This window comes from Oreochromis niloticus, linkage group LG23, assembly GCF_001858045.2.
Source record: "Oreochromis niloticus isolate F11D_XX linkage group LG23, O_niloticus_UMD_NMBU, whole genome shotgun sequence".
NCBI classification, from domain to species: Eukaryota; Metazoa; Chordata; class Actinopteri; order Cichliformes; family Cichlidae; genus Oreochromis; species Oreochromis niloticus.
The window spans coordinates 13,605,545-13,630,807 of record NC_031986.2 but is presented as its reverse complement, the minus strand read 5'-3'; the positions used below and the strand labels follow the sequence as shown (position 1 = coordinate 13,630,807).

Here is a 25,263-nt window from a genome sequence, read left to right as displayed (position 1 = left end):
AAATAAAATACGACACTCCATTTCACACACAGTTCAAGTACTCCGTCTGGTTTTAGCTTTCTTAGACAATACAGAATTCACACTGTTGCAGTATTTACCACATGTAAAATTAGCATAGGTTTTCCTGCTAACTTATCACTTTTAGTAACTTACCGGAGTTCCCAAGAAACAAAACCACGCTCTGCCTGGTTTTGGTCGAGAGTAAAACACATAAAGGCCTCTGAAAAGTACATAACTTTAAGTTAGAGACTGTTAAAATACTTTATAACACTTATTTTATATCGAAAGACTCACTGTGTAGCTTGTTAATTGCTCTTGGGTGTCTTGCTCCGTTTTGCCTAGCTTAATGCAGCAGCGTGCTTTTGTTGCATTCACTGAACTACGGAAAATCAAAGTGTGTTCAAGGGGTGTCGGAAATAATAAACAAGGTAAAAAACAAAAATACTAGTAACCATTCTATAGGGGTTACACATACATAATGAATACATATTTATATCTGAACAGAGAGATATAACATGCACTAAATTCAAATTCACTGAGCCAGCCACTTATTTGCATGAGATCTGAGACACTGGAAGCAGCAAAAAAAAGCTTGTAACAAGTTGTTTTGTGCAATTCAGGTGGACTGAAAGAAAAACTATTAATAATATCAATAAATGAAAGACTGCAGTCTAGTTTAGCTGACTAAATTAAAAGTGAAGATCCAGAAGAGGCAGAGCATTAATAAGAACACTGTCAGTGTCTGTGTGTCATGGTTCTGGGTCTTTGTCCCAGTGTTTTGTGTTGGTGGACTTTTGAATCTTATTCAATCATTGTTGTCGTATTCTTATGCTGACTGAGGTTTCCTAGTTTAGTTTTCTTACATATGTCAGTTTTCTTCTTCTTAATTGTTTTTAGTATTATTATTATTGTTTGTCCTCAGTGCCTCCAGTGCATGTCAGTCTTGTTGTCATGTCCCGTCTGTCATAGCCTTCATCTCTGCATTCTGTCTTTACCGTCCTCTTAGTCTTGTCTCTCCCTCTCTCTGTGTCTTAGTGCTGTCTCTGTGTTTTGTCTCCTTTACCTGTTTCCAATGTCCCTCTCTTTGTGTTTTGTCCTTGTCTCCCCAATCCATTGTGTGCTCCCATGTTTGTTTATCCCCATCTTGGTGTCAAGCTCACTAAGCTCTTATTTTGATTTTGAAAGTCACTGTTTTTCGTGGTATTGGTGATGCAGCTAAAATAAATACTTTTAAATAAAAGAATAACCATTCAAAGTGCTCAGTGGTGAAACTGTAACTCTTTCAGAGTTTGATAGCTGGACAAGTGATGCCTTATTTAAAGAAACATGAGCTGAGTTCAGCATATTATCTGAACAGAGCTGATTCAATGAGCAAGAATAAACAGTGACAAGAGCAACAGTTAGTGCACTCTTGATTATCATATGAATTCTAATGAAAACAGTTAATCTGTTAATATCCTGTTAATCTACATACAGCAAATAAAGAACATGTGACTTTAAAGCATTCAGCAAAGTGATATCTGTCCTCTGCCCACTAAGTAGTGACTCTACAAAAGATTATATTTCATTTCCAGAGTTATTCTCCCTGACATGTAGGAGTGTAGAGGTTTAAAGTGAAACTCTTGCTGTTACATTTGTACAGGAAACATCGGACTTTATCTCAAAAATCCATGGAAATTCATTCATTATTGAAAACTTTGTTTTCATTTTTTCACTATAATGTTACTGAACTAAATGTGAGACAGCTTCTCTTTGAAAATACAATTTGTAAAAATCATGAAAATTTTAAGTGACAGAAATTCTCTGATGCAGAAAGCTGGTTAATAAGTTTATTTTATCAATTCAACAATTCAGCAGAGGGAGAGCAGATGTAAAATTAACTGAGTGCAGAACATAATGTTTTATTGCATTTTCACTATTCATTGTTTTTTAAAGCAAACTGAAGAAAAATCATGACAAGCAATAATGAGATTGTAGCCAGGATGGCTGTAAACTTCAAACTAAGCAAAACGCAACAATTCAGAACAGTTTAACCAATTTGCACACTAGCTAAGTGGACTGGCACTCCATGTTTACACATTATACCAACAATCCTGTTGTCATGGCGTCGACCTGTATATCTACAATTAGGATGTGAACTGGTAACAACGCGCCTGCATACAACAACATTAAAGCCAACATTATGTGTTCCATCACCACGTGCACAGGTGTTTCTGACCCTAACACCTGTGTCCAGAAGAAATGTGTTTATTTCTTTGCATCCACCATTTCGACCGTTGATTTGTCTCGTCTGCATCACTGTAGCACATTCGTATTCCAGCATGTTTCCAATGACATGTTTCTGATAGAAGTCCAGGCTTGCACAGAGCTCCACAGCAGAAATCAGGCCCAGCAGCAAACAGACAAACTGAACCTGCATGATCCTCTGGTGAAGAGAAAGGAAAATAGTGTTCTTATTAAACACCACAAATAATGTAGTTTCAGAAAGGAGAGACTGTGTTTGCTATCTCCATTCTTTCTGAGACTGACAGATCAGAAGAAACAAAACAAAACGGACAGTTTGATAATTAAATTAAAAGAGCTGGGACAAAACACAGCAGGGGGAATATTAACAGGAAAACTCTCAGTGTCTGTGAGATGTCTATTTTCTTTCTGATATGCTAATCAGTTAGTACAGTGATAATCAGTGTAAATGTTAGCATAGTTTTATGTGACATTGAATTTACTCAACTAAAGGTAGTTTAGTGTTGTTGGTCACCATTATCAAAAACATATGAGCTTCTGTCTTAAAAACACAAAAGGAAGCTTTAAAAAATTGTGATACAGCTTATGTTTATATAAGAATATTACATTACAACATTTTAAAAAGTGCTGTTTTTTTCAACTCTGCACACAGGACATTTTTATTGTTCTCTTTTATTTCTTCCTCAGTGGCGTCCACAAATTAAAACGTACCAAAGTAAAGCCGTCTCTCTCCTTTCATCGCAGATGTTGCTGTTAAATAGTATGTCCATCCAGCCTTTACATTACTGCCATCGTGTGGCCGCAGTCAGCTATTGTCACTGAAAGCTGCAGTAATTTCAATATTATTGGAGACTGCAGCTCTGTCTGCGATACAGGTGTGTGTGTGTTTATTTTATTTATTTTAGTAGTTTCTGCTTGCCTTGTGTGTAATTGCACTGATGTCCATCCAACTTTGTTTATTGGCTTCATTGTTTAATAATCTTAGTTATTGGTTAATACAACCACAAATTGCTGTTGAATCTAAATGTCTTACAGTGAGCCTCATTTGAATTTTGATTTTGTCTTTTCACACACTGATTGTCAGCCTGAAACTTTTACATTACCCAATGAAACAATGTTCAAGAACTAAAACGTCAGCTCGGACATGAAATCATCTTAAATGTAAATACCAGAGAGCTTTCCTCTCATGTATTTTGGCTTGGTGTGTATTAACAATCAGTGGCAGTCCTAGCCTGTTTGGCGCCCTGGGCGAACATCCCGTCTGATTATAATTCTGATTGTTTCAGGATGACCTGCCATTACCCAATGACACATCTGCTTACCTGTATCTTTTGCTCGTTTCTCCTCTTCTTTTCTCTTTTTTCTAAACTGAGCACCTGATGGCTTTGAACTTTTCTTGTCCATCTTCCATTGGTTTTAATTTTGCACTCCAGTATGAACACCCATCCCCCAACCCGAGGATCACCACGACATAACCTAACAGACCTACATCTTAGTTCAGAGATTCGCTTTGTCTGGGGTTTATTTCTGGGATTTCGCACAACCCAGGATTCAAATCATGAATTCATAATGAGCTTGGATTTACAAAATTATGAATGAAATGTGCTCTATTTGGAAGCAGCCGGCCCACCTCCCCTTTCGACGGGTTGTGTGTGAGACTTTAAATCATCAAACTATAAAATATAAATTTTAAATTTTTATTGATCCCTTTACCCCTAGTTCTAAAGTGTATATTTATTTTCTTATTCTTCTTATATTTCTTTTTTTTCTTAATGTGGCCCTAACACTCCTTCGTACAGGTGTGTACACAGAGGGAAGCCCAACAATGTCTGACCCTGATCTTTGCAGCAGGAGTGATAGCAACGATATTTAGACTTTTGCCTTTTGGTCAGTTATTTCAATTTTGATGCTTTAAAGCTCATCTTAGAAATGAATTGTTGGCATAAAATGAAAACAAAAGCAATAAAATTTAATAACATTAAAAACAAAAAAACCATCCGAGAGGCAGGGTGCTGAATATGAACATTTGACCTTGTGAGTCCTGTGACTGGTGATGCCAAAAATTAAAAAAAAAAAAAAAAAAGTAAATAAACAAAGCAAAAACATTTATTACATACTATTCTGCGATCAAATAAAAATATTTTATTAGAAGCCAGTTTGATCGAAGAGATTATTTCTACACAGCATCCTACAGTCAGTACAATTAATATATCAGTATTGGTGGGTTGAATATAGTTTGAAAATAGTTTTATATTATTTAATGCAATGTGTGAAGAAATAGAAGCTGATCACATGTTCAAAAAAATGTAAATGGTTACTGATAAGACAGGCTCGAGTGAAAACTTGTGACGAACAAGATGTTTCCAGCGACGTTTAGTCAGAGCTGATGATAAATGTTTCTCTTTTGTTATCTCAGACATGTATATTTGTGGGTACAGAGGTATCGTCCATGGGGATTTTTCCTATAGCTGCGTTATTGGATTCAAAAGTCACTATGTCCTTCTCAAAGTGCACAGGTAATCCTCCACATTGGACTACAACTATTCTGTTAGTGAGAAGTTTGCCTTTATACTGACAGTTGGGTTTCCTGCCTCCATTATTCTTTAGTTCACATTTAACAATACTGAACTTTGCTTTACTCTCTGTCAAGCAAGTATTCTTATGAGGTGACCCATGACCATTACAAATGGCTTTGACCTTTTCGTAATCACTAAGGATGAACGTGTTTGTGTCCTTACAACTGTTGTCAACATTGTAGATCTGCTTGTTTTTTATTTCTGCCTCACATTTTTTCGCAGTCATCTTGGCATCTACATGCTGTCGTTTAAACTTTCATAAGGGGTTTCATTCTGACGCTTGTCAATTGGTTTGGGTTTAAGATTGGCTGGTTTTGAAAGTCCAGTGGCAAAGAGCAGCATGAGCAGCAAACAGGTAAACAGGATCCTCATTGTTTCCTGGAGAAAGAAAAACAGGAACATTTCCAAGTTAAGAATTTGGAGCAGCCAAAATCTTGTCACTGTAGAAGTGGAATAATTATTTAATCTTCTGCTGAATTTGTAATTTTGCTCCATTACAAAGAAATGAACAGTATCTAATATTTATGGTAGGCTCATTTTAATCGAGAGACAGAATATCAACCAAATCCAGAAAAAAACACATTACACAAACATACTAACTGATTTGCATGTCATTGATTGAACTAAGTACTTGATCCCCTATAACCAAGCCAGAATTCTGGCACCCACAGATTGGATTGCACTTAATCAATTAATCATTTAAAGACAATCTTGATCTCAGTTTATTTTGTGTAAAAAGCACACCTCTACAGTATCAGTCTCTTCCATTCCAAGTTCTACACCACCACGGGCAAGACTGCAGAGGTGTCAAAGGATTTGTTACTGAGGGCTACAGGGACAATACAAATCTACAGTCTTGTGCCACCATAGTCAAGACCGAAGACCTCTTATCTTGCTGCATGCAAGATCTTGTCTCATGGGGTGAGGATGATCGTGAGAAAGGTGTTGTCAACAGGGGATCAAATGATTATTTCCCCATGGTATGAAATGTAAATACACAGAACCACGTGACAGATGGTAGCTTCTTTTCATGACCATCTTTTTACTTTTTTGTCTTTCTTAGAAGCTGCTGGCCAACAAAGTTTTATTCATAGATGTTTATTGTTTTAGATAAATTTGCAAACTGAACTCCACGCTTCCCGTCTCTCAGTTTCTTTGGCAGAGTTTACTTTTCATTTTTAATGGCTTGTTGTTTTTTTATTGGCTTATATAGAAACCCACACAAGTTTAACTTAAAAAAAAAAACTTATGTAACTAAATAATAACAACTTAATTTATCAACATAAATAAAAGAATAATTTCAGTGTTTTTCATCTATTCTTTATGGAATTTTTCCAAAACATTTTCAAACATTCAGATTTGTCTTTTATTTTCTTGTTGAAACCTCATAAATGGTGAACTAAAAACCCTGGAATATGGTTTGAAACATTGAAATTTTACTCTGAAAGGCAGCATGTTTCGCTTTTTGGCAGCTTTTATTTTGAAACGGCAACACTAATCAGTACTTCTCCACACCTGTGATGCACGCGCTGCGCAGACCCCGTCGGGCATGCGCTGCAGAGCATGCGCGGCAGAGGAGGGGGCTGACTTGAGCAGAAAGCGCGGAGAGACAAGTCGAAAGGAAAAACCAGACGATCGCTGATAAAGAAAAGCAGACAGAAAGAATTTACCTGAGCTTGAAATAAAACAAGTGTTAGCGGATCTCTGCTGGACAGGTAATTACCGCAGTTTGGTTTAATATCTTATTTTAAACAGTGTAACTACGAAGCGAACACAAATACAGATCATATTATTTTGAAACTTATCAGAGAGGCACTGGAGGACAGATTCAACAATAATATTGTGTACATTTTTAGAGTATTACTGGATTTTTTTAAAACGGGCAGTTGTAATCATTTACTTGCATTTGGTAGATATGGTAAACAAGTAAGAAAATGAACAACAAATTAAGTAATTTAAATAAATTTGATGATTTTTGAGTCTCAGTTGATGAGTTCATGAGGTGTATCTAAAGGCACCTTCTCTACCTGCATCCACTCATTGAACCTTACAGAGGGAAATGGTGATTGCACTCAGTCATGACAACATTCTTGCTAAATATAATTATTTATATTGTAAAGCTATGAAACTTTTAAGCAAACTTTTCCAACTGAGGACACTTACTGTGCTTTTTGCTTTACTGATGAGTGGTTGGTTGATTAACCTGCAGGAGTTCAGGCACTAGTCAGTCGTCTGGAACACCAGGTGGTGAAGATGTCTTCAGTAAATGAAATGCTCTAAAGGGGGAATTAAAATTGAACATTATTTGAACATAAATAAAAAAAAGATAGGTCTCTGCCTGTGCATGCACATTTCTTATGCACGATATTCATGGTCACAGAACCCAGATGATGCATGTTTTGAAGCCCATATCTGGATAGTGAATGTGAGTAGAAGTGTGGCAGGAGATCGAGTTATTGAAAATAAGCCTGTTGTCTATAAAAGATTTTAAATATACAAATAAAAAGTTCTTACCAAACGAGGAGTCAAGATGAGCAGAGACCAGGTCTAGTGCAGCTCAGCTGTTATTAAATTCTACCTGAGCAGGTTGGAGCTCATTTGTGTCACAGAGCAACAAAAAGCACTTTGGGGGCTTCAGTTTTTAAACATTTCAGTAGCCCCACCTTAAATAATCACTAGCATCAGTGTCTACATCACTAGCCCACCAGTTCCAAGAAACTTTATCACTGCTCTGTTTGTGGTTCAGAACATGCTGCAAACATGATGTGAGGCCCAGTGACCACAGGTGCAGATGCAGGTTGTCTTTCATAGCTCGCGTTACAACAATTGCAGCTATTTTTTTCAATTCAATAAACCACATGTATCAAAAATAAGTAAATTAATAAAATATTGACATTTGTGAAAAAAGTACAGAAACTGCATTTTGGCTTAGTTTTTGTTAAGTAAATAATGGCACGGTGTAATATATCACGTGTTGTTATTCAGCTGATGTTGTATATACCTAATTTTAAGGTGGGCACTAAGACTCTATTGTAGAGTCTGACAGCAGCTGGAAAGATATCTGAAATTTCTTCTTGGCACACTGTTGTTGCAGCAGCGTGTCACTGTAGGAGCTGCTCAGTGCTGCTAGGATGACCTGCATGTGGTGGGAGGTGGGTTTTTTTGTTTTATTTTTAATATCCTGTCCTATCTGCAAGCTTTTGCAATCAGAGTTGTGACGTGAATGCATTGTGGTGCAGAACACATTTTGCTTTTGCAAGAACAGCTACTTGGAATCTCTATAGGCTCCTCTTGTTCATGTGAATATGTTATCTGTTTATTTATTCATTTCTATTTGTGTTATTTCAGTTATAACACTGGTATAGTATGACTATCTCACCTGCAGCCTCCAGGAGTACCAATTATCTGAGACCACACATCTCAGCGACGTGTGCGTGCCCATCCCAGCAGGGGAAAGAGGGAGGCCCCAGATGGGGTGCCAAAGCCAAAGGGTGAGAGTCCCAGAGGACCAGAGGCAACGGGCAGTCGACCCTAGAGGCCAACCATCCTGGTACAGGTTGAGAACAGGGTTCCAGGCACCCAGAACCACCCGGCATCCAAAAGATAGGAGAAGCGTCCGGCTGGGATTGCTGACTGTATCCAGGGCTAAGTCACAGCAAGCCCCAGACCCAGGCCCAGCCATGCACACACAAACACAAATTATTCACTCACTCACTCTCACCCACATGTGCTGTTGTGCTGTGTGTCCTCTGTGACACACAGAAAGACATAAGACACAGTGGGAGGTTGTATCTAAGAGCGATGACAGCTTAGCCGCCATTTTTCCAGTCACTTTATGCTGCCTCAACCATAACACAGGTCTACAAGATCAGTCTGTTCAGTATTTTTCTGTCCTCAGTGGGGATACTGCTGTCCCAGCAGAACACACCATAAAAGATGACTGATGTCACCCCAGAGTCATAGAAGGTCTTCAGAAACTCCAAAATAATTGAATCTAGCCCTCTAGGTGTCCATCAGGTGTGATGTCAGAGCCTCCAGCCTGCAGCTGTTGTTCATTTACATCTGCCTAATTGATCATTTATCCTCAACACACTTTTCAGTTCCCTTGCCTTAAACTGGACAATATGTAAAGTCTAAATTCCAACAAAGGTTGGTCAAAGGTTGAAACCTGCACTGAGCTGAGACAGAAGAAGTCGGAAGTCGAACTTGGATGAGTGACGTAGCGTTCCTCCGACTGAAAACTCTACGTCCAGATGAACAAAATTAACTTTTCGGGACAGGTCCCCAGATGTTTTCTCTTCTCAGAATCCTCCTCTGCTCTGGATTCACAGATCATATCTGTTTTATCTGATATACAGTCATGTGGAAAAGAGTGTTTTTATGGGAATCTATAGCATACTCTGAAAAACTAAGCACAGTCCATGAGTGAGTAGGTTGTAGAACAACCTTTTAGCAGCAATAGTGTCACCAAATTGTTTCTGTATGACTCTTAGTCTGTCACATGGTTGTGCAGGACTTTTGACTCACAATTCTTTACATTGTTTCGTCAGTTCATTGAGGTTTGTGGTATTTGTTTATGTAAAGCTCTCTTAAGTTCCCAGCACTGTTTTTCAGGTTGACGTGTGGACTGTGACCGGGCCATTCCAACACCTTGATTCTGTTGTAGCTCTGCTGATGTGCTTGGGATCTTTGTCCTGCTGCATTACCAAAACTCAGTTTTGACTATAGAGTACTTGGTATACAGGGGAGGTCATGGAAAACTCAATGAATGCAAGGGGCCCAGGTTCTGTAGCTGCAAAAGAAGCTCAAATCACCCCCCCCCCTTCACCACCATACTAACAGCTGGTATGAGGTGTTTGTGCTGTTATGCTTTGCAACTTTGCTACCAAACTTGCATCCATGCTGTCATGCTGTTTTTAGAGAGAAGAGACTTTCTCCTTGCAACCCTTCCAAACAAGCCACACTTATTCAAACTTTTTCTAATTGTCATAGACTTTAAGATTTAATGTGCTAACTGAGGTCTGTAGAGTCTGATATGTAGCTTCTGGATTTTTGAGCTTTTTCTGACCATTGCACAGTTTGACCCTGGGGTGAATTTTCTGGGACAACCATTCCTGGGAAGATTATGACATTGTCTTAACACACACCTGCCAAAACTCATGCTTTTATAGAGGTGCTCACATATGCTGATGAGCAATTATTCAAATGCAGTTGATTAGCAGCATCTGGCTGCTAATCACCTTCTAATTTGCATTGAAGCAATAAAGGTGCTTTCTGAATAACAGGAGCCGTCTGGTGTGATATTCATATTTAAAATGAATAATCAGAATCAGAATGACTTTAATAATCCCAAAGGAAAATATGTGGGTTACAGTTGCTCATATACACACCGATTGTGATTCAGACTCATGCAGCCAAGGGGGGTTCGGGACCTGGAGAATGAACGAATGTATCAAACACTGAAGTGCAGAAAATGTTTTCATCTCAGAGATTTGTTTGTTTACATGAGTCAAACTGCAAATTATTTATTTCTGTATGTATGTATGTATATATAATGTATATATATATATATATATACACACACACACACACACACACACACACACAAATCACGCAATTATAAATATCAAGAGGTGAGGTGAAATATGTGTGATTGACATTTAACTCTAACTTGTGAACTTTGTCATTTGTTATTTTACTGTAGAACATGTGCCAGTGGGTATAACTGTATTAGATGGAGGAGTTGTACAGGGAGATGGCCAAGGGCAGGAATGATTTCCTGTGTTGTTCAGTGGTGCATTTTGGTAATCTCAGTCTCTCACTGAATGTGCTCCTTTTCTTGGACTACATCTGCCTCTCAGACACCCTAAATGAGTACAACTCCATCCCCACTCATTACTGGCCTTGCGGATCAGTTTGAGTCTGTTGGCACCTGTGTCCCTAAACCTGTTGCCCCACCATGCAGCAGCATAGAGGATGGCACTGGCCACAACAGATTTGTAAAAAATCCTGAGCATTGTCCTTAGCTGCCTCAGAAAATAGAGACGACTCTGGCCCTTCCTGTGGAGTGCAGCGGTGATCTTAACCCAGTCCAATTTATTATGTATGTATACTCCAAGTCCAGTTAAAAAGCATGAGCTACTTAAACATAGTTTTGAAATATACAATTTATAATTTTCAATTCATATTAAAATTGACTGATTAAAAATGTTTTTATAGAGATAAAAAAACATTCCTGCTTAGATTTAGTCACAATGAAATGATGACTGTAAATTTTTAAAAGTGAAATATATAAAGGTAAACTCAAAAGTTGTCAAAAACAGCCATTTATAACCTTGACTTCAGAGTTTTACATTACACAAAGTGTTACATTATAACATATGTAGTTAGTGTGATAACATCTAAAGTTATTACATTCATAGAAGTTTTTTCTGCTCTCAGAACAGATTCAGTTGTTCACAGTTTCGGGACACGGTGCATTACCAGACTGCAAACACTCACAAGGTGTTGAGTTGTGGTCATGAAAAGAACAAAGTGGTTAAAGACAAGTCTCTGATACAGTGTCGTCAGACTGTTGACAAACCCTCAGTCTAGCCACAGTGTGACAGCACGCCTTTGCTGAAAGTCACGTTTTGAATTGCTTCTCATGCAGTGTTTTCTGCTCTTTATTTCACTCTACTTGAATAAAGTTACTTGAAGAAGCCTCTGATGTGTAAATCAGATCCAGCTGAATGTCATCAGAACATATAATGACATATTTTTTTCTTTGGTAATAAGTTGAGAATGAGGATTTGGAGTAACACTGAATATAAAAGTTTTCATCTCAGAAGGTCAGTTTCTATGTTGGATTGCAAACTCACTTTAGTAGTCCTCCTCCTTCATTATTCCATCCATGATCACTGATGAGAAGTTAATAGGCATTAGTCATGTCAATTTAAGACATTGTACAACCCCGTATTGAAAGATTTGAATGTGTGTATACTTTTTAATTTTTCACTATGATATTGAAGCCCATAATAAGTCATATGAAAATGACAGCATTACCTTCACCTTGAGCCATGCGAAAAAACTGCTCTGTTTTTTGTAAATAAGGGCTTTAGGTGGACACTGTGCCTTCTCCATGGTTGACAAGTTACTCAGTACTGTGCTGAGAAATTCCTCTTTCTGTAGAATACTACAGAGTGCTTAACTTTTTTTGATTCATAGAATCAATGAGTTCTGTATTTCATGCAAATTTTGTTCTTATATTGTTTTTTTTGCAGACAGCTTGTTGATGCTGCCTCATTTTAAAGTATCATCTGTTTTATTGGAGTCCAGCAGAGGGCAGTGTTTCACCGTCAACAGATGAATGTCTGAAGCTTCAACTGTGTCTTCAGATTGGATTAGGTTGTAATTTATGTTGTCTGTGCAATACTAAAATTATAATGGGATGTTGAAGCTCTTCTAAATCCTCACCAGGTTTTGCTCAAATGCTACTGATATAAACTCACAATATATTGGCAGTAAATAATAGAGAGGAGAAAGGAGGAAACAAAAGTCAATTACGAAATTAATGGGGCTGCTTTGAGCCATATCAACAGTTTAAATGATAAAGTTACAGATATCAGGGGGAGAAAATAACAGACTGACAGCTGTGGCTCATCAATAAGGCTCTGCAAAATAGAAAACAGGATGAAGACTGATCTTTACTGTGAGTAAAGATCAGTCTTCCTCCTATTTTGGAACCTAAAGTTAGGAAATAATAATAATGCTCTCTGACATCCACTAAATGTCAGACACATGACACTGAGCTAAACCTCTGCTGGAAAATACACACCAGAAAAGTAGATACAGTAAGATGATTATCAAGTTTTACACAAAAGCTAAACGCATTCTTTTTATAAGCGTTGTAATGAAGTTTCTTTTCTGATTCTGTTTTCTGTGAGTGAGCAGCAGCGCCCTCTGCAGTCTGTGTGTAGAAGAGCAAAAGCTTACAGCACCTGGTATTCCCAGGCGGTCTCCCATCCAAGTACTGACCAGGCCCGACTCTGCTTAGCTTCCAAGATCAGACGAGATCGGGCGTGTTCAGGGTGGTATGGCCGTAAGCGAGAGATGACACGTTCAAAAGGCCTTTTATAGATGACGTAGAAACATTCATCATCTATAACTATTGGTCTTAGTTGACTGTTCTCCGTCACACTGCCCTGCAGTAAATGATCAGTTACACTTTTTAACATTAATGTGATATGTTATAGATAAAACACTACTTTATGATTATACAACTACATTCAGCAGCAACATGCTTTTTACAAAGTAATATGTCAATAAAAACATAATGTGACCTGCCATGTCATTTTATGTGACCACTGTTTTCTTCCCAAACAATGACATCTGACAAGAAAGCCTAATTTTTGCTTTTCACTGTCAAAGAAACTTCGGCTTTCACAATTTATTGCACACTGAAAAATTCTTAGCTATGTCTCCAATAAATCTTTTGTAAGCAGAAAAGTTTTTTTTTTTTTTTTTTTACTTTCAACCACAGAAATCTAATTTTTTATGACTACAGTTAAAAAACAACAAGAACCACAACAAGAAAAAATGGGCAATCTGGACAAACAGCTACCAGAACGTTGTCTGGGATTTTACACATTTATTTCTTACAATTTAAGTCCAAAAAATCGTACTGACAGATTTATTTCTTTGTCAGAACAGCTTTTTCTTTAACACGTAGAAAAACTGTTACATAAGTGACTTCTTTACACTGACAGAAAGGAGACTTTCACTGGTCCAGACGGCTTAAGATCAAAGTGGGCTGTATATGGTCCGCAATATTAAATGAGTTCGACACCCCTGGTGTAATCTATCTGTAATGCATCAAATCTAAATCTGTAGTCATCTATAAAAGGCCTTTTATGCATTCTGTCCCTCGCTTACGGCCATACCACCCTGAACACGCCCGATCTCGTCTGATCTCGGAAGCTAAGCAGGGTCGTGCCTGGTCAGTACTTGGATGGGAGACCGCCTGGGAATACCAGGTGCTGTAAGCTTTTGCACTTCGACACACAAACTGCAGAGGGCGCTGATGCTCACTCAGTGGAGCCAGGTTAAAGTCAAAGTCAACTTTATTTGTCAATTCTGCCACATGTACAGGACATACAGAGAATAGAAATTTCGTTACTCTCAAACCCAAATGAACATTTAAATATAAGAGAGATTAAAAATGCAAGTAAAATAATTAAAAAGTAAAAATTTAAATAAATACAGTACAATATTACATATAACAAAAAAAGCTATACAATATACAATATACAATATTCAGGTAAGGGTAAATGACATTGAGTGTAAACCAGGCAAGGTAGTGCAAATAGGCAAATAGTGCAAATGGAGATTTGGTAATGTACGGTAGGAGATAGTGTAACAACAAAGTCTTATGAGGTAATGGCAGTCCAATGCTCCACAAAGTGACTAATAACTAGTGCAGGCCAGTGAGTGAGTCAGAGAGTGTGTGTGTGTGTGTGACAGAGTTCAGTGAGACCGTGGAGGAGAGAGGGGAGAGGGGGCAGAATCGGGAGGGAGTTAAGCTTCCTGACAGCCTGATGGATGAAGCTGTCCTTCAGTCTGCTGGTCCTGGCCTGGAGACTCTTCCACTTGTTAACTGAATTCTTTTTTCTTACCCTTCCCAGATCAGGGAGTACAATCCTAGCTAAGGTCGAGTAGAAAGCAGGCAACTATTAAAATTCTTCTCGATCAATCAATCAATCAATCAAGCCTTTATTTGTCACATGCAAAGTTTACACCTGCAGTGAAATGAGACTCCCCCCCGACCAAACATACGTAGCACAGACATCACATGGGGAGACCTCTACTCATACTGGGCTCCTTGTGGGAGGTCAGCATGAGAACAGAAAACGAAAAAAACTCCCCTACACAGAGAGCACATACATCTCCACATCACAACACCATCAGCCATCCTGCCCTGCAGCTATTAATCCAGCGCTGGGCCCAGACCCACCGTCTGACCTTGGAGATTAGCGTTCCAAAGCGCCTTCCATATTCGCCTACTGTGCTAATATTCACTCGTTTTGTACAGACGCTGCCATCTCTTTCCTTCACCTTTTTGCTTCTTTGGTATAGAGAACCCCATTCTCAGATGATAAAGGTATGATCGATCACATCTTGAGTCTGAGGGAGTGACTGATCTATTATCACTGATCTGTGACCATAAATATTTTTTTCTGTATTATTGTGTTATCATCTTTAATTTTGCCATATTTTGTTGTAATGTTGATGTTTTCTGAGCTAACTTAAGAAATTGTTTCATTTTAAATGTATTTAACCTTTTTATTATTAATTTCTATTAGGGCTGCTCAATTAATCGAATTTTAATCGTGATTATGATCTGGGCTTTCAACGATCATTAAAAATGACTGAGCCGATTATTAGCTCCTCCTCTCGCGCTGCTCCGTGTGGCAAATCGAGTGCACCTCTCTGCGTTTCGAACACGCGTCACAACAATTAAGAGGACCCGAGGGAAGCTCGGAAAGCTAAGCAGAAGTTATTTGGTGAGGAGAGGATAATGGCTGCTGAAGAAAGAATGCCGTTGGTTGAAAAGAGAGGTAAAACAACTTCAGTGGTGTGGAAACATTTTGGGTTCGCGGAGTCAGACGTGGATCAAGTAGACATAGTGTGTAAACTTTGCTACGGTGTCGTAGCTGCACCACAGAGCAACACTACAAATTTATTCAATCATTTGAAGACCGCTCACAAAGTGACATACGATCAAACAATGAAGGAACATGGAGAAAAACTCTTGACAACACCTGCTTCTTCCTCACAGACTTCCATTCACGCTACCCTGTACAACGCGACTAAATATCCCACCAGCTCCCAGAGACACAAGGAGATAACAAACGCGGTAACGTTTTCCTCGCCAAAGACCACTGCTCAATTAACACAGTGAACAACCAGTATTATGCAGTATTTTGAAGTTCACTAAACATAGATGTTTACATTTTTCATTTATTTTTTATATTGCAAACATTTGCACTGTTATCAGTATTTGCACACTATTTTATATTATTTTTTGACATCTTTAAAGCTATTATTCAATACATTGTTATTGTTAAATAAATATCGTCAAATAATCGAGATCTCAATTTCAGTGAAAATAATCGTGATTATCATTTTTGCCATAATCGAGCAGCCCTAATTTCTATGTCTTGTTTTCTGTTAATGCTGCATTTATTTACATATTTTCCACATATGTATAAATTCCACGTATATGCATTCAAGGTTCATGAAACTGAGCTGGAGATGAAACAACTAAGAGTTTCATTAGGAGTGAGTGGACAAGATTAGAAATGAATACGTCAGAGGGACACCTTAGAGCATTTTGGAGACAGAGTTGGAGAAACAAGGCTGAGATGGTTTGGATAGTGGATATGCTGGGCACAAGATGTTTGCTTTGATTTGGTTTGTCCTAACACAAAACTATTACACAGACACAGTGAACTTACAGCAAAGCCCTCTTGCCCTTGGTAACAATATCAGCTATACAGTGGCTTGCAAAAGTATTCGGCCCCCTTGAACTTTTCCACATTTTGTCACATTACAGCCACAAACATGAATCAATTTTATTGGAATTCCACGTGAAAGACCAATACAAAGTGGTGTACACGTGAGAAGTGGAACGAAAATCATACATGATTCCAAACACTTTTTACAAATAAATAACTGAAAAGTGGGGTGTGCGTAATTATTCAGCCCCCTGAGTCAATACTTTGTAGAACCACCTTTTGCTGCAATTACAGCTGCCAGTCTTTTAGGGTATGTCTCTACCAGCTTTACACATCTACAGACTGAAATCCTTGCCCATTCTTCTTTGCAAAACAGCTCCAGCTCAGTCAGATTAGATGGACAGCGTTTGTGAACAGCAGTTTTCAGATCTTGCCACAGATTCTCGATTGGATTTAGATCTGGACTTTGACTGGGCCATTCTAACACATGGATATGTTTTGTTTTAAACCATTCCATTGTTGCCCTGGCTTTATGTTTAGGGTCGTTGTCCTGTTGGAAGGTGAACCTCCGCCCCAGTCTCAAGTCTTTTGCAGACTCCAAGAGGTTTTCTTCCAAGATTGCCCTGTATTTGGCTCCATCCATCTTCCCATCAACTCTGACCAGCTTCCCTGTCCCTGAGAAGCACCCCCAGAGCATGATGCTGCCACCACCATATTTGACAGTGGGGATGGTGTGTTCAGAGTGATGTGCAGTGTTAGTTTTCCGCCACACACAGTGTTTTGCATTTTGGCCAAAAAGTTCCATTTTGGTCTCATCTGACCAGAGCACCTTCTTCCACATGTTTGCTGTGTCCCCCACATGGCTTGTGGCAAACTGCAAACGGGACTTCTTATGGTTTTCTGTTAACAATGGCTTTCTTCTTGCCACTCTTCCATAAAGGCCAACTTTGTGCAGTGCACGACTAATAGTTGTCCTATGGACAGATTCCCCCACCTGAGCTGTAGATCTCTGCAGCTCGTCCAGAGTCACCATGGGCCTCTTGGCTGCATTTCTGATCAGCGCTCTGCTTGTTCGGCCTGTGAGTTTAGGTGGACGGCCTTGTCTTGGTAGGTTTACAGTTGTGCCATACTCCTTCCATTTCTGAATGACGGCTTGAACAGTGCTCCGTGGGATGTTCAAGGCTTGGGAAATCTTTTTGTAGCCTAAGCCTGCTTTAAATTTCTCAGTAACTTTATCCCTGACCTAGGGCTGAACGATTATGGAAAATAATCTAATTGCGATTTTTTGCCCCAATATTGCGATTGCGATGCGATATGCGATTATTTTTTTAAGGTCTTTGTCTTCTGTATTATTAAACAAAGACAAGCAATACATCATATAGTATGGCCAATACTATATTACATTAATTTTAAACTGTTCTTTCCTGGAAGACAGACCTCTGTTATGATGACATGAGGTGATGCATGAATTGATGATTGACATTTTTATTTAACTTCTTCAATCACAACAGTATATTTGAACATACACAATAGTTTATTTTTAGCTTACAAACATCTGAGCATAAAGTGCTGACAAGGAACCCTGGTGTAAACATTAAAATGAAAGTCAGTACAATGTGCAGATTGCAGAAATATACATAAAAAAAAATCAGTGGCTTTACCACACTCAGTTTTTCGACATCTGTGAACTACTAGACAGTCATTAAATTAAAAAATAATATTAAATAAATAAAACTAATAAATAAAAAATACACACATCTTACTGATCTCTGCAGTCAGTAACATTACACATAAAGTGCAAACATAATAGCAATTGTATAAACACACACACAAACACGCCTTTAAATTAAAACTGGCTGAACATCTTGATTATCTGCAGTAAGTAACAGCAACACAGCACAAACTAAAGTGCACAATGAGTATGGCTCAGCTAGCCATAATCATCCTAGCTCACAGGTTTTTTGCTAGGAAGACCAGCATATCTACTTTTGCTGGCTTTAAGGATGAGCGAGTGCAGGTCACTATATTCCCTCCAGTGCTGAACAGACGCTCTGAGGGGGCACTTGTGGCTGGCACACACAGATATTTGCGGGCCATCTTGCACAGTCGTGGAAAGTGAATGTTGTGCACCTTCCACCAGGCTAAGGGATCATCCTCTCCGTCAATGACAGGGGTCAACAGGTAACTATTCAACTCTGCCTCCACGACATCTTCAAGTGGCAGAGGCAAAGCTGAAGAGGCCGCACTGGTTTTAAAAAGACTACCAAGAGTCTTCTTTGCCTTTCCCCCAGAGGCCTGTGCACTTGGAGAATTTTGAGCAGTTTCAGTGCGAGACCTCTTCTCCTGCCAGATGGGAAGAGAGACATTAGTTTTGCAGTTAGCTTATATATAAATATTATGTGTTTGTGGAAATATAATTTTCAAGGATTTACCTGATTATGTGTACGTCTAGCCGATTCCACCATTTCTGTCTTCAGTCGGGCCTTAATGGCAGGAAGGTTGTCTGCGCTGATGTATTGCGTTTTGAACCTAGGGTCCATGAACGACGCAACATCCAAAAGCTCCTGGGTGTTGAGGTCACTATACTTGTCGTTGAGGTATGCCAGGACCTTGGTTTTAATTGATCTAGTCAGATCAGTGTCCTCAGCATCTTCAGCCAAGACTGATGTTGCCAGAAGATGGAGAACTGGCTTGAGGTAGGAGATGCTCACATACTCTTCTCCAGAAAGAGCATCAGTAAATTCGGAGAGAGGATGCAGTGCCTTATGAATGGACTCCAACACTTCAGCATCCTGCCAGGTTGGGATGAGGGAGCGTGCATGTCGGTCACCTGTCAATACCTGCGATATGGCTTTCATCTGTTCCAGCACTCTGGCAATCATTTTCTCTTTGGACCCCCATCTTGTAGGGCACTCAGTAATGAGAGAGTGCTCAGGAAGCTTAAGCTCCTTCTGTGCCTCAGTGAGTGCTGCCTTTTTCTTCCAACTGTGCGAGAAGTGCCCCACCAACTTCTTGCACAGCCCAATTGCTCTTGATACTCTACCATCTTTGATTGCATTTTCTGGAGGGGAAAAAAAAATAAAGTAAAAAGTAAAATTAGTGTTAGACATAGAATTGCAGTTATGATGCAAGGTTTCACCATTTCTCTCTCTCTCAAATTCAAAGTTGCTTTATTAGCATGACTATGGGAACAGTGTTGCCAAAGCTATTGTTACATACATCATGACATACAAGAACATAAGACCATAAGACAAAAACAAAAAAGAAAATACATAAGAAGAGGTGGGTACATCAGTGTGGGGTTGACATAACATATCTAGAATTAACAGCAGTAAAGAACAAGATAAATAATAGTGTGGTGTGTTTGTGGGAGAGAGTGATACACAGGCTCGCACATACATGCATGCACACGCACGCACACACACACTCTCTCTCTCTCTCACGGCAGTAACTTACCAATAGCAAGATGTAATCTGTGTCCGAAACACTGGAGCCTGGTCCATTCGTTCAGCTGTGCTGCTTTCACCATATTTGACGCGTTGTCCGTCGTTATGCAGACAAGGTTGTCTTCAGGGAGATCCCAACACGCAAGCCCCTCTCTCAGGCCAGCAGCAATGTTTTCCCCTGTGTGGTCTTCGGGGAAGTAGGCCGTTTGTAGGCTGCGAGCTTCGAGGTGGAGGTCTTCGGTAATGTAATGCACCGTCAGACTTTGATAGGGCTCTGCTGTACGGCTTGACCACATGTCTGTTGTCGCCGCAAAAAACTCAACAGCCTTTAACTCCGCTGCAACCCTCCGCCTACATTGCATATGTAGCTCGGGTATTGCAGTCTGACTGAAATACGTGCGGGAGGGCATTCTGTACCTCTTATCCAGTGTAGTTACCAAATTATTGAACCCAGGCTTGGTCACCGTATTGACGGGCATCATGTCTTTCGCGATGCAGTGGGTTACTGCTTTGGTGATTTCCACGTGCCGTTTTGAAGTGCGTTCATATGGCGTAACACCTTCAAACAGTTCGGTCAGTGATCCTTGCCGAGTAACGTTACTAGGTTTATTCAGCACACTACTAGATTTTTTAGCCATACATCTATCATACTCTGTTTTGTGCTGAGTCTTAAGGTGCTGGTACAAATTCGTAGTGTTTCCCCGAGATGTAGAAACTCTACCAAGACAGGTTTTACACAGTACCTGACTCTGTGCGACATCATCTCTTTTAAACCCAAAATATTCCCACACGGCTGATGTGCAGTTCCTCTTTGGTACTAGCATCCCCGCAGGCTCTGGTTCTGTTGAACCTGAGGCCATTGTGTAGGCTACAGCTTTGCTTGCTAGTTCACTCTCGGTAGAAAACTTTGCTCCCCGTGTCACGTGACCAGAGTGCAGTGCTCGTTTGATCATATCACATGTTTTACTCGCGCATGTCACGTAAACAGAGTATAATCGCAGCCTTTGCGGTTAGAAAATTGCACTTGATCATATCGCGATATTATCGCAAATGCGCTATATTGTTCAGCCCTACCCTGACCTGTCTGGTGTCTAAATCCAATCGAGAATCTGTGGCAAGATCTGAAAACTGCTGTTCACAAACGCTGTCCATCTAATCTGACTGAGCTGGAGCTGTTTTGCAAAGAAGAATGGGCAAGAATTTCAGTCTCTAGATGTGCAAAGCTGGTAGAGACATACCCTAAAAGACTGGCAGCTGGAATTGCAGCAAAAGGTGGTTCTACAAAGTATTGACTCAGGGGGCTGAATAATTACGCACACCCCACTTTTCAGTTATTTATTTGTAAAAAATGTTTGGAATCATGTATGATTTTCATTCCACTTCTCATGTGTACACCACTTTGTATTGGTCTTTCACGTGGAATTCCAATAAAATTGATTCATGTTTGTGGCTGTAATGTGACAAAATGTGGAAAAGTTCAAGGGGGCCGAATACTTTTGCAAGCTACTGTATGTGTGTGACTTCTATTTTAAACATTGCCCAGGGCGACATCATGGTGGGGGTGGCATCATGCCATTAGCAAAAAAAAGTTGCTTGCACCCATATTGCCTCGACATCGTGCAGCGCATTTTGGGGATTACATGGGTAGCCTATCAATCGGTTTTCTATTGCCCATTTACGGGGAGTAAAGGCGACTTTCGTTTGTGAGGTGCGTCCTGCTGCTTGTTTATGGGCAGAAATCTGTGCCATCAGAAACTGAATTTGAATAAGTTAAATTTGAATTTGAATTGCTCAGATTGAATCTGAATTGTAACTTGAATAAATGCTTTAAAAAACTGAATTTGAATTAGTCTAATTTGAAATTGAATTTATGGTTTGAAAATGATCATCACTAAATTGAAATTGAATTTTATATTTTGAAAATGAATTGATTTGCTTTGAAACTGCATTTTATCCTTTAAAAATTCAGCTCTCGAATAATTTCAGTTTCACTTCTCACCATTCAGTTTCAGTTCTACAATTCAGTTTTTTGGAACTTACATCCGGTTCCGGTTCAAGCGCAGATTAATAGAACTACATTTTACTAGCGGACCGAAAGTGTTACTGACGGGAATCCACAGCGTCTTGAGCTGAATTAAGACTTCGGAAGTCATTCGTCATGTCGAATGACCAGCGGATAAACTCTCAGGTTGGTAATAAATGTACTACATGTATAAGAACAAGCGTCATGTTAACAAATGATAGCCGTACAGTAACTTTTATGCTTATTGTAGCTGTTAGCTAAAAATGCTAATTTAGCGTAGTTTGCCCTGGATTCAGCTTTGACAAACAAATATGATCGACTGTTTCTAGTAGAATTCCAAAGTTGTCATCTTGTACCCTCTCAGAGCCCTGTATGCTTGCAGAGACCCCTACAGTAGGGAAACATGCAAAACAGTGTCCAAACCTTTGTATTTGAGCTTTATTTATGTCTTACACAGCATCCCAACTCTTTAGCTAACTTAATAACTTTAGATAAAGTGAATAGTTAGTCTAATTTATTAGTGCAGCATTACTGGATCACCTGTTTAAAGTGATATAATATGATATACAACTATCACTGAAACAGCAAACTTTGTAAATAAACAAACAACACTTCTCATTCTCTGAACGTTTGGCCACAGCTGTAGATTACACTATCAGTGCTTGTTCACTCTTGACAATAATTACATTTCTAAATTCTCTTTGTGCATTTACAGGTAAACAATAGCTAATATTTTATCTAAATGACTGCTTTGTCTTTGAAAAGGTGAAGAGCCTGAGGCCGGTGACAGATAAAGCGTCTTACATTTATAAGAGTATAAATGTAAGACTGGCTGTCAGTGTTATAATCCAACAGCGATGACTGCAGCAGTTATACAGGATATTTGACAGAATGGTGGATTTCTTAATAATATCAATATTAAGAATTGTCAATTACCAGCATTTACCTTTTGTGCTCTACAATGCAGCTTTTTTCTGTCCTGAGTGCACTTTGCACTTTACCATTACATTCCTTCCCTTTTGTGCAATAAAGATTTTTTTTTTAAAAAAAAGAAAGATTTGTGCATTAGAGAGTCTCCACTATCACGACATGAACTGACATCAGCTGATTGTGAGAGAGGTGAGATCTAGAAGTGGTCAGTGACATCCCACTCCAGGAACTGTCATATGGCGATGCTGCAGTGCTCATAGAAGCTCAGCCTCATTAGTACCTCTGTGTTAGCTCTTTATACACAGGAAACATGTTTATGTGAGCTTTTGTCTCTCTCTGCATTTACACAAAGTCTGCCAGGAGGGGGCACCAAAAGATCTGTTTTTACACTGGCAAGATTTAGGTCTAAAGCAATGTTTCTATCAGGAGTCAGGACCACTTAAAGTCAACCTTCTTGTGCCTAATTTACACAATAACATTGTTAAAGTCACATTTGTAGATTTGCTTATTTACTTGATGTGAATAAAGCACAGACCATGTGGGCAGTTTAATTTTTAACACTAAGTGTTGCCACTGTGTTCACACAGACCAACGCGTTCATTGTCCTTTCTTGCCCTAATTGTTGTGTACAAGAAAACAGTGCTGTGGTGGTTTCTCCACAATGTGACTCATAGATAGAGATGCTGAGAAACGTAAGAAAAAACATTTACTCTGAGCTGTGATTAAACTGATTTACAACTTACAGACATCAACAACAGACAACTCTGCATGTGAGATACAGCTGCATTACTGTTGTGATTATTGTGAACACAGCGTTGGTCCGTTAAAACATCTTTTTACTCTATTAGAGAAATCATTGGGTAACAGCTCCGTGTTCATTGTGATCATCAACAGAAAACATATCATGTGACCTGTTGTTGAATTCAAACCTCACATGTTTTCAGCTTTCACACAGGAGGACTGAGGCAAGTGAAGTAAGGGGTTATTTATCAGTTAATGACTGAACAGAGACGCCCAGTTTTCTCCCTAATATTATAATGCTAATGTATATCAGAGCTACAGTCAGCAGTCTGTTAATAGAATTAAAAGCACATTAAAGCCAAAAATGTAGCTTTGTGAGTCATTTCAAATTGAAAGACATGGTCATTATTAACACCACAGGGTGCTCGTGCATAGAAACACATAAACAAGCAACAGAGAGCCATTTATTCTTTTTGTTCTCAAACTTGCTTTGGTGTAATAAACAGAGATGCTGAGGGGCAGTCACGTCTCGAGGGACTGCATTTATACAGGAAGGGTTCATTCATTCTGGTGTGTGCATGGGTGGGGCCCACACAGCTTTTGACCCTGATCTCTGCAGCAGTAGCAGTGAGAGCAATGACTGTGTTACATTAGGCTACATAACTGGAACATGAGATGCCTGCATTTCAAAATATTTATAAGTAATAACTGAAGAAACAACAACATCCACATTTGGAGCTTTACTTGTTTTGGGGACATCAGTGAAGACTGAATATAACTTATAAGCAGCATTGTGACTGTGACACTTATATAAAACAGCCATTTGGACTGTTACCTGATTAGGGCACGTGGATGATGAGTCAGCAGTCTGAATTTAATTTACATGCAAATCCTAGTGTCTTACTGAAAGTAAGGTACAGTTAAACAGATCATCTATTGTTAAGAATATGAGGAGCTGTAGGATTTGCCGTAAATTTGTACTCATAGTCATCAGACTTTTATACAAACAAATTCATTTAGTGTCACTTTATTTATGAATCTTGCTCAAGGATACTGTATTTTTCGAACCATAAGGCGCACCAGATTATAAGGCGCATAAAGCGAAACAAAACAGTCAGATAAGTCAAACTTTACTTAACTCCTTCTTCTTGCTTCCTCCACTTTTGTACCATTGATTCATTAATGTTGAATTCTCTCACAGCTGCTCTATTGCCATGTTGTTGCAGTATATTAATGACTAACCTCGTATTGTGGATGGATTATCTCAGTTGTTCTCCTGAAGTCTGGTCTGTTTACAGCATCCTGCCATGCGACTGCATTTGTCCCAAACCATCAGGAACCCTCATGTTAACTTTTATCGAGTGGAAAAAAGTTAGCATTCATCCTCCAGCTTCACTGTGTTTATGTTATGCTAACATAGCTATGTCACTAGCAATCACATACCACATCATTATATACCAGCTAGTCAAACTCCAGTACCAAACATCACTGCTGTTTAGTTTTCTGTCTTCATTTATGTTGGAAGTGATAGCAGAGCTGTACACTTTAATTTTTTCAGAAATCTCTCAGTCAAAACATAGAATATCATGTTTAGGTGGAAACTAGCGAGCTAACTTCCTGCTAACTTCTAACTTCGTTAAATTTAATAAATTCTGTTTTCATGGATGCCTGGATGTTAAAAATTGTTACACCTGGTAAAGCAGCAACGCTGATGATTTTATTAAAGATAAAAGAATTTAGACAGTTTTTAACTCTCAGTGATGCTGCAGTGTTTGTTTGACTTTGGGACCTGCAGCCGACCGAGTTTT

General features: G+C 39.1%; 1 protein-coding gene, 1 long non-coding RNA gene and 2 other non-coding genes across 4 annotated transcripts; 1 reads left to right on the top strand and 3 right to left on the bottom strand.

The window, feature by feature from the left end:
* Positions 1-5,087: 5,087 nt before the first annotated feature.
* On the bottom strand, positions 5,088-7,663 carry LOC109196763 (uncharacterized). Its single transcript, XR_002058130.2, has 3 exons — positions 7,335-7,663; positions 6,984-7,096; positions 5,088-5,198 (listed from the first exon to the last, which is right to left on the bottom strand). It is a non-coding gene; the product is annotated as an uncharacterized LOC109196763 (long non-coding RNA).
* A 5,124-nt stretch (positions 7,664-12,787) lies between these two features.
* Positions 12,788-12,906, bottom strand: LOC112844043 (5S ribosomal RNA). Its single transcript, XR_003216598.1, has one exon. It is a non-coding gene; the product is annotated as a 5S ribosomal RNA (ribosomal RNA).
* An 821-nt stretch (positions 12,907-13,727) lies between these two features.
* LOC112844034 (5S ribosomal RNA) lies at positions 13,728-13,846 on the top strand. The gene has a single exon (XR_003216589.1). It is a non-coding gene; the product is annotated as a 5S ribosomal RNA (ribosomal RNA).
* Positions 13,847-17,830: 3,984 nt separating this feature from the next.
* LOC102079780 (zinc finger BED domain-containing protein 1) lies at positions 17,831-20,831 on the bottom strand. The gene is made up of 3 exons (XM_019352290.2): positions 19,772-20,831; positions 18,748-19,376; positions 17,831-18,658 (listed from the first exon to the last, which is right to left on the bottom strand). Exons 1-3 carry the CDS (start codon positions 20,712-20,714, stop codon positions 18,266-18,268), a joined length of 1,965 nt encoding a protein of 654 aa, XP_019207835.1. The 5' UTR covers positions 20,715-20,831; the 3' UTR covers positions 17,831-18,265.
* Positions 20,832-25,263: the final 4,432 nt, after the last annotated feature.

Excerpts from the sequence above, each read along its gene's own strand:
- LOC102079780 (XM_019352290.2), bottom strand. The coding sequence starts at position 20,714 with ATGATCAAACGAGCACTGCACTCTGGTCACGTGACACGGGGAGCAAAG. Across the intron at positions 19,377-19,771 it reads CAGATTACATCTTGCTATTG|AAAATGCAATCAAAGATGGT; the intron begins GTAAGTTACTGC and ends TTTCCCCTCCAG. Across the intron at positions 18,659-18,747 it reads CTAGACGTACACATAATCAG|GAGAAGAGGTCTCGCACTGA; the intron begins GTAAATCCTTGA and ends CCCATCTGGCAG.